This window comes from Phaseolus vulgaris, chromosome 9 (assembly GCF_000499845.2).
Source record: "Phaseolus vulgaris cultivar G19833 chromosome 9, P. vulgaris v2.0, whole genome shotgun sequence".
Taxonomy (NCBI): domain Eukaryota; kingdom Viridiplantae; phylum Streptophyta; class Magnoliopsida; order Fabales; family Fabaceae; genus Phaseolus; species Phaseolus vulgaris.
In genome coordinates this window covers 15,833,708-15,843,333 of record NC_023751.2, presented here as the reverse complement: position 1 = coordinate 15,843,333, position 9,626 = coordinate 15,833,708, and the positions used below count along the sequence as shown (strand labels likewise).

The 9,626-nt window shown below is 31.0% G+C and overlaps 2 protein-coding genes and 1 pseudogene across 8 annotated transcripts; 2 read left to right on the top strand and 1 right to left on the bottom strand.

Annotated features, from left to right (window-relative positions):
* Positions 1-1,333: 1,333 nt before the first annotated feature.
* Positions 1,334-4,939, bottom strand: LOC137821695 (uncharacterized). 7 transcript variants are annotated; one of them, XM_068626406.1, is made up of 6 exons: positions 4,765-4,939; positions 3,150-3,218; positions 2,438-3,071; positions 2,200-2,290; positions 1,853-1,892; positions 1,334-1,662 (listed from the first exon to the last, which is right to left on the bottom strand). In XM_068626406.1, the coding sequence occupies exons 3-5, from the start codon at positions 3,036-3,038 to the stop codon at positions 1,853-1,855; spliced, it is 732 nt and encodes a 243-aa protein (XP_068482507.1). In that variant the 5' UTR covers positions 3,039-3,071; positions 3,150-3,218; positions 4,765-4,939; the 3' UTR covers positions 1,334-1,662. The 7 variants fall into 7 exon arrangements, with proteins under 7 accessions (XP_068482507.1, XP_068482509.1, XP_068482510.1 ...); XM_068626408.1 differs by having other exon boundaries at positions 2,200-2,281; XM_068626409.1 differs by having other exon boundaries at positions 1,334-1,651; positions 2,200-2,281.
* Positions 4,694-5,892, top strand: LOC137822259 (uncharacterized; annotated as a pseudogene).
* A 2,075-nt stretch (positions 5,893-7,967) lies between these two features.
* On the top strand, positions 7,968-8,591 carry LOC137822258 (fasciclin-like arabinogalactan protein 10). The gene has a single exon (XM_068627149.1). It carries the CDS (start codon positions 7,968-7,970, stop codon positions 8,589-8,591), a length of 624 nt encoding a protein of 207 aa, XP_068483250.1.
* Positions 8,592-9,626: the final 1,035 nt, after the last annotated feature.

Below are 9,626 nucleotides of genomic sequence, written 5' to 3'. Positions count from 1 at the left end.
TTTTGTATGTTTGTGTACTTTTTTTTCATCTCTTCTTCGTTCTCCCTAGGCGTGTGCTTTCGTGACAAAATTTTGAATTATAGATTATGTAGTAATCGTAAACATAATTCAAAATGTTTTTCTTTTTTATTTTTAAAAAACTGATATTTTGTCAACATAATTCAAAGTTGCAGTTAGGGAGTCGTGAGTTATTCAACCAAACATTTTATTTCAAACCTCATTTTTCTTTCTTTCTTTTTCAATGGTTCAGAAAAACCACTTACATAATTCAATAATCTCTCTCTGCAACGTCATTAAACATGTAACCTTCTCAATTCATCTTGATTTAAGAACTAAACCCTTTTCTCCAAAAGTGTAATTGTGTATAATGATGCAAGAAAGAAGAAGAAAGTTTCAAGAAAAAGAAGAAAGTTTCATGCTTTCAACAAAAGTGCTTCTTCATTCTTCTTAGGTATGTTTATGCTCTTCTTCACTTTACCCAACTTCTTTGTTACAATTTTTATGAATATATATTATTTATCATTATATTTATTTGTCTCTTATTTCTCTGCAAATTTGTTTTTTTCTTTACAAAATTTATTCTTTTGTATCTTTGTGCACTTTTTTTTCACCTCTTCTTCATTCTTCTTAGGTGTGTTTTCATGTCAAAATTTTGAATTGTAGATTAGGTAGTAATCGTAAACATAATTCAAAATGTTTTTGTTTTTTATTTTTAAAAACTTATATTTTATCAACATAATAACATTTTTTATTTAAATTTTAATATTAAACATAAATATATATATATATATAAATATTATTATGTATAAATATAAGTAAGCTAAATTTGAAAATAAATATTAATATAACATTTAATAATATTATCTATATTTAAAACGTACGGCCTTTTAATTACTAGAGATTATGAAATTAGTTTATAAAATATATTAAAAAATTTAAAAACTTATATATTAGTATGAATAAAACTAATAAGTATAAAAAAAATAATATATCTCTTATTTTATCTTCTTAATTATTATTTTAAATAAGTTGCGACCAATTGTTTTTAAATTTTCAATATATTTAAAACAAAAATATTTCTAACTATTATCTACATTTTAAAATAGCCATGCTAGAGTACCACGCTTCGTGTAAGTTAAAAATACTTAACAAAATAAAAAGTGCTTCAAATATATATACAAGATAAGATGCTTTACAGATAACATACATAAAATAGTTTTAACTTTTTAAAAGTTTTTTCAAACAAAAGCATACATTGTTATTTTTAACATACATAAAATAGTTTTAAGTCTGAAGGTTCACGTGGGTCACATGAGAGGCAAAATAGAGAGTATTTTTAAGTAACATGGAAACATTCCTACTCAAAAATCATTCTAACGCATGACAACTAAGCAGTTTTATGTACAAGCAAAAGAAGCAATTCATTGTGCTACAGTTAAGCAGAGCATATTGCTAGCGGAATCACTTTGGTGAGTAAATTAAGTGGCTTCCCATGGCTGCCATACTAAATGATGATTAATGGTAAGCATAATGAAACTTGGAGTACAATCCAAATTAAACAAATGCATGAGATGACTTTAATGCAACCTTTGCGAGTAGTCACAGCAGCTACATCAAGATCAAACCAGTTTCATTTGGAGTGTATGTGTATCTGCTTGAATACTGAAAAAATTAGTAAGTATATTAAAGGGCATGAAACAAAGAGCTCAAAATACCAGTACCTCACCACCCAAACCTCATACTTCAAGCAAGTTAGGGAAATATACTATCAGCATCCAGCATAAGGTGGTCACAACAAACTTTGTACAGCAATAACAGAAAGGACAATGAAAATTTAGTAAACATAACATACCTAGTTGTCATTGGAGCGAGAATGACGTCGTCTCCGCAATCTGAAAATTGGACTAACAATTAATAAATGATTGAGATGATGTTTGATTTTCCACGTTAGTATGCTTTAGAGACATGTGTAATAATATATGCTTAAATCAGACTATTAACATTTAGAGGTCTAAAGATAGACATACCATGGAGATCTTGAATACTAAAGCAAAGAAAAAAAGTCATTTGCTTGGGATGTTAGAGAAGCAAGCTTCACACAAATTCATTTTATCCCTTAAAATCTCATATATATTAAACAGAAAGACAAGCATAGAAATAACAAAACTGAAAAGAAAAAGATGGAACAGTACTACCAACCTGCGAACACGACTGCCACCCCTCAAGGGGTCAATTGTACTAAAGTCATCATCAATCTGGTCTAGCCTAAACTCGCCATACTCTACAGATGCTACAGAACTTTCATCAGAAATTGAAGTATCAGAACTTAAAGGGTGATTACCTCTACTAGGATCACCGGTTCTTGCCCTTCTTCGGTTTCTAGAACTTCTAAAGTTATTGAAGGCATGATACAAAATACAAGAGGTCCACCAGTTACCTTCATCTCCAGGGAAGTCCTCAAACTCATCTGCACTATCATCATTCCCATATTCAATCACATAATCTCCCAAAACCACTCCACGCGGAATTTCTGAATGTATAGTGCTCAAAACATCTACGATCTCAGATGACTGCTGAAAATTTTCCCAATCAAGCTGCCTGGCAGGATCAATTTTCGATGGACAAGCATGAGGGTGCTCCAATTGAGCATGTTTTTGTAGCTCGGAATAACTTCCAATAAATGCACATTGCTGCTCATCACAACTACGCTTCTTCTCATCAAGATGCACTCGAGCTTTATCAACTATAATCCACCCAGAAACATCACCTCTGCACAAGGGACAACTCAACTTGTATTGACAATCAGATACCACTGACTCACTATTTGCCATGGAATTTGCATCGGACATTTTTGTGCTTTTAAAACGATCTAAACAATTTGAGTGCAATTGACTTGTGTCACAAACAAAAGGTCGGCACCCCTTATCATAAGATGAACACTGAATAAGCACACTGTTATGAGGAGCTTCCAAGCATATGGGGCAGATTACATCTTCCCAGTTGGTATCCAACAGAATATCCTCCATGCGGACTACCATATGTTGGACACTTAGACTACACTATCACAAAATCTGAAACCAAGCACAGACCATTAACATCAAATAAATAATCAATAGTGTGTTTGCATTACTCTTTGGAATGTTCCTTACTATTCTCTTGCCAGTTATGTAGATGCAAACATGGTAACCTAAGTAGCAGTCCTTGATTTCAGATCAAACCTAAGAAAAGAACACAAATTTTGAATTTAGCTTAAAACCAACAACACATAAGTATATTGTAAACACAATTTATAAAATTTTAAATGCAGAGAAAACATAAACCCAATAAGAATATTGTTTGTAACAGTAATATAGTCTTTGGATAGAGGGCAATGTTAGGAATGGGAAGGGAAATTGTTAGGACTTAAGTACAAGAGGAAAACTCAATCCAAAATTAGTTCATTAGATGGGAGAGTCTCAAGGCTTTAGTACGACATCAAGTAGTTTATCTTATTCAATATAGGACTCCTTACATTGTCACCTATCAGTATTCAGTATACACCTTAATGTAGCTCATTCCATAACCCAATTCTTAATGAAATACAATTTGTAAGAACTTAAGCACAAGAATAGAGTTTAACCCAAAAGACTAATCTATTAGATATGAGAATCTCAAGGCTTAAGTACTGCATCAAGTCATTTGTGACTTCTAACAGAAATAAGGGGGCCAAAATCCCTTCCCTTCCATTTTTGCCTTTCATTTAAAGGGGAGGAAAAATACTAAAAGTTTGTTAACTGTACAAACTAATTGTCCTTAACTTAAATACTTGAGTTTGATGATTTTATTTGTCAGATGTGAGTGAATAATAAGAAATTATTCATTTTTCCTTTCCTCTCTTTGGTGCAATGGTTAGAGTTGCTTCCATGTGACTGAGAGATGTCTTGCAAATGCAAGGCAACCTACAGTGGATCCACAAAGGGTTTGACCCTTCCATAGACTTCACCATCGTGGGAGCTTCATAACACCTGCAAACAAGGAGCCCCTTCTCCTCCTCCCCCCTCCCCCCTCCAAACCAAACAAACTCACTATTTTCATAAGATCACTACATCAAGGATTTTCACTTTTTTATACCTACAATCCTAAATTATCAACACAATAAAAAAATGTGTGGCCTGATTTAGATGCTCGCACTACAAGCTGGATAAAGGCTATTTCCAGGAATGTAATAATGGGTCCAAACTCAAAAATTCAGAGGAAAATGTGGTCAACAACAGGCCATTCTAATACTAACTGGTTAACGAAGCCTGATCTACACACAATCCAAAAACCACAGTAGCGTGTCATCTAGAGCTGATAAGGTACAATATACATATCACCGACTTCCGATAAAAACACCAGTAAGAATGATACCCACATCCCTGCCATGTTGACACCAACAACTAAATGGATTATTACCAACAATATCTATCTCAAATAATATAATCAGTTCAACAGAACATCCTCTAATTAACAAGACAAGAATAAATCGGTAGACCAACTTAACAACAAGAACTTAAAAAGAAAAATTATCATCAGGATTTCCATCAATAACCAAGTTGACAAATCCGAAACCAAGAATATTGCCAATAAATCATAGAACTAGGAGAATAAAATGGCAGCACAATAGTTGTATTTTAGAGGGCAAAGAAAAGGTCAATTGGTACCCATAACCAAGATGGGTAAACGTAAATTGAAGAGGAAACACAAGAAAGTAACAGTGAGATTCGAGAAGAGGTAGAAGGTAACCTGATATTGATGCGTGAGTTGAGTCAAAGTGTTAGGATCGTAGGTTAGGTTGGTGCAAATGCAGAGTGCAATTAGAGAATTATGAAGGTTTGGTGGTGAGATACATTGGACTCTTTCTTCCCTCTACAAATTTCAAGAAAGAAACTTGGTAAAGCTTTTCCTCAACATTCAACCCAATTGACATAAATGCCCTTTTCAGCGGTGAAATAAGATTTTTATTATTTGGAATAAAAATAAACATAAATTTAGAAGAAATATGATAAATTTTAATTATAAGAAATAATTTGATATTTAACAAAATTTAAATAAATCAACTTTTTAATCTCATAGTTTGTGTAATATATATATATATGGTGTATAAAAATATCATAAGTGTTCATCAAATGGTAGTCTGCAATGGAGTATATTCTGTTGAAAAGATGTAATTTGTCCCATATGCTTGGAAGTTCGTCATAAAAGTGTGCTCCTTCGGTATTCATCTTATGATAAGGGATGTCGTTCTTTTGTATGTGACACAAGTCAATTGTACTCAAATTGTTTAGATCGTTTTAAAAGAACAAAAATGTCGGATGCAAATTTCATGACAAATAGTGAGTCAGTGGTATATGATTGTCAATACAAGTTGAGTTGTTCCTTGTGCAGAGGTGATGTTTCTAGGTGGATTATAGTTGATATAGCTCGAGTGCATCTTGACGAGAAGAAGCATAGTTGTGATGAGCAACCATGTGCATTTATTGAAAGTTATTCCAAGCTACAAAAACATGCTCAAATGGAGCACCATCATGCTTGTCCATCGAAAATTGATCCTGCCAGGCACCTTGAATAGGAAAAATTTCAGCAGTCATCTGAGACCGTAGATGTTTTAACACTATACATTCAGAAATTTCGCGTGGAGTGGTTTTGGGAGATTATGTGATTGAATATGGGGATGATGATAATGCAAATGAGTTTGAGGACTTCTCTGAAGATGAAAGTAAGTGGTGGACCTCTTGTAGTTTGTATCATGCCTTCAATAACTTTAGAAGTTCTAGAAACGGAAGAAGAGCAAGAATCGATGATCCTAGTTGGGATAATCGCCCTTTAAATTCTAATACTCTAAATAAAGTTCATAGAAATAAAACAATTTAATGTTGTAGTCTTATATAAAACACTGTCTTAACTTATTTGTTGAAGTAAAATTATTATGTTCTATACATGACTATATTTTACACTTAATTATTTTCATGTAATTATAATTAAAATTATAGTGTATAATTTTTTCTTATATCTCTTCTCTGTCTTCACATAAGTCACACTACTTTTATGTATCTTTTTTTTTATTTAATGGTGTACACGGTATGTTCTTTTTATATGCAGAACTACATTGCGTGTAAACGCTATGCATCAATCCAAAACCTTCATACAAAAATAATCAATTTTGTTAATATTAATTACGAAAATTCAGTGATAATTAAGAAATAATATTAACTTGCTGAATAGTATTGGGAAAAAGTTAAAATTCAGTTGACTAAGGACTTTCTATGTGTTTGCTCAATCCAAGAAGAACAAAGTGAGGAGATTCTCCTACATCTTTAAATGCCACCAGTTAAACTATGTTTGGAAAAGGAATTTATAATTTCCAGAAAATTTAAATATATTAAATTTAAACTATTTTTATTTTAAATTTTTTAACTTTTTAAATATTTTTATTTATATGAGAAAATTATAATTTATTTTTTATAAATTATTTCAATTATTATTAAAGAAAAATTGATATTTTAACTTTATAAACATCCATTAGAAATAATCATTACATAATTTTATTAAAAGATATGGTTAATATTTACTAAAAGTAACTTTATTAACATAAGTAACTTTGTTTATATTTTTTGTAAATAATTTAAACAATGTCAATTAGAAAATAGTTTATATGAATGTTGACTACAAAAATATTACATATACCAATCAAAAGCAGTCGTATTAATTACCTAAATTCAGTGATAATTAAGAAATAATATTAACTTACATTTTAATTAATATATATTAGTAAAAATCAATCCCAATTATCATAAACTACAATAGCATATCCTTGAGATTAACAGAAAAAGTTGTATTTGACATCACTCAAGAAACATATAGTTGATGTTAAAAAAAAACTTTAACCAATGTTAATTATCAAATATCAATAAAAATAACTTTAACAATAACGGCAAAAAATTTATGATATTTTTTTTTAAAAAAAATCACTAACATGAGTTAAAATAAGTTAGTCTTCATCTTTATCAATAAAGTTAACACGAAGAGAAAATATAAAAAAAATAAAATTAAGTTTGAGAGAAAACAAAGTATGAAAAAATTTAAATTCTAACTCTTTAAAACTTCAACGTTTTTAAAAATCCATTGTCTGAAGAGTATATTTTAACATAAAGTATTATAATTTTTTTATGAAAATGAATTATTCTCTAAAAATTATTCATCCAAAACATAAGATAAAGTAAATGCACTTGTGTTAAACACATAGGAATTTATCACTAAGGAAAGAAAAACTATTGAATGAGAGATGAATAGTGAACTCGGAAATTAGGTGTTGGTGTATCATTTTCCTATTAGATAGCAGACTATGGGTTGGTAGTTACATTTGTATAATAGTAAGTATTTTCTTATTAAAATTCTGTTAACGTCATATTAAAACTATCTCTTTACCAATTATTAATTATAATATTCATAATTTAAATAAATTGCATTGTATATTTTTAGCTATTTAAGTAAAATTCGTTGAGGAGACTATGGGTTGGTAGTTAGTTTTCTATATATATTAAAAATATATTTAATCAAGTTTTGGTGAATTAATTAATATATCTAAATGAATGAATTTTAAAAGTATTAATTTTCCAATTTAAAAAAATTATTATGTAATAATATTATTTATAGTTTAGTAAATAGTTGAGAAGGTGGAATGGTGTCTATAAATAAGCACAGGTGTTTAGCCCTCCGCGATTATGGACGGAAAGCATGGATGACCGGAGAAATATAACGGAAAAGAGAGGACAGAGATGTTATAAATACCCTTGAGAAGGTCATTTAGTATCAACCAGAATTGGCTTCTGCAACAATAAAGAATAAAGAAGAAGAGAAAAGAAAGAAGAGAAGAAAAAATGGGTTTCGGAAGCTCTTCTCTTCTCTCCATGGCTCTTCTTCTCGTCCTCTGCTCAACCATCCAAGCGATGGACGTGCTGAAGGTGCTCAGCGGACCCGAGTACGCGCTCTTCAGCAAAGCCCTAACAGAAGCCAATCTGGTTGACAAAATTAACTCCCTTAACGTCGTCACCGTCTTCCCCCTCTCCAACCCCGCCATGGGTAGCCTCGCCGGAAAGTCACCCGAAGCACTCAAGGCCACCCTCATGACGCACGTTCTTCCCGGCTACTACGACGAGAAGAAGCTTGTGGAATGCATAGGAAGCCAAACTTCAATCGAGACTCTCTACCAATCCTCCGGCCTTGCCCAGGGCAACCAGGGATTCATCAAAGTCCAGCTCATCAACGAAGGCGAGGTCGTCATAGGATCCGCCGCCCAAGCTCCCGGCACAGTCTACGATGCCGGCATGGTGCAGTTCATCGTCAAAGAACCCGAAGTGATTTCGGCTATTGAGCTCACCAAGCCCATTGTCGTACCTGGAATTGATAATTTGTACGACAACGTTAAGCTTCCTCTTGCCGCGTTGACCGATGCAATGTCTCCTTCGGCTTTGGCTCCCGCTCCCGCTCCCGCCAGCAGCGACGCTTCACGCCTCTGCATGGGGCTTCTCGCTGCAGCTTCCGCTTCCGCAGCTCTCATCCTTGTCCTCTAATAAACGACGACGTTTTGGGATTTTATTTTGCTAAACAGACAAAAAAAAAGCGTTGATGTTGTGTATCAACGATCACGAGATACAGTATCGATTTTTTGTTTTTGATTGACGAAATTAGTCTGTTAGCTCGTGTTCTGTGGAATTCCGATTCAATTCCAACAACATCATTCCTTATTTCTTCTCTTTATACTTCTGCTCCTGTGCTTCCTCTTTAAATTATCATTGCATTTCTTTACTAAATATTTTCGTTTATCTCAACAAGATTAACAACGGAAGGAACTACTATTATATAAAAACAACACTCATTTTGTAAAGAAGATACTTCACTTTGCCAAACTTGTTTTGTGTTATATTTTAATTAGATAACTTTATTCTTTAATAAAAAATCATTTATATTCATTAAATATATTTTTATTTTAAAATAAGTAAATATATTTTTTAAATAATAACTATATAATTTTTTAATACAATTTTTACAAAATATTTTAACAACAAAATTTTAAAGTGTTTTGTGTAAATGTATAAAAGAATTTATATGCGGAGTGTAATTTCATTTATAGTTTTAAGAAGTTTTCATATTGTATAATTAAAAATATATTTTTCAAAAATTAAATATATTTTGGATTCTACAACGTAAAATAGTATTTCCATAATTAAAATTCTAAAAATTCTAAAAAAAAAAGTTCAACCTGATCCGTAAACATCCATAGCCTTATTATCGGGAACTTAAAAAAATTGATAAAGAGATTGAAAACAGAAATAGTAAAAATGAGTTAAATATATTTTCGTTATAATATTTTATGTAAAAATAGTAAAAATTAGTTAAATATGTTTTTCGTTATAATATTTTATGTAAAATTGATTTTTGTTTATGTTTCAAACTTTAGATTAAATATTTATAGTAAATAAAATTATTAAAATAAATTTTTATTAGTTTTTTTTCATGATTAATGAATTTTCAGTGTCATCTTTTTTTTTTTTATCTAAGATATTAAAATATTTCATGTGAACGTATAGGGATATGAATGTTACAAT

Coding starts and splice junctions, on each gene's coding strand:
- LOC137821695 (XM_068626404.1), bottom strand. CDS start 3,038: ATGGTAGTCCGCATGGAGGATATTCTGTTGGATACCAACTGGGAAGAT. Junction 1,893..2,199: donor GGTGGCAGTCGTGTTCGCAG/GTTGGTAGTACT, acceptor TCCAATTTTCAG/ATTGCGGAGACGACGTCATT.
- LOC137822258 (XM_068627149.1), top strand. CDS start 7,968: ATGGACGTGCTGAAGGTGCTCAGCGGACCCGAGTACGCGCTCTTCAGC.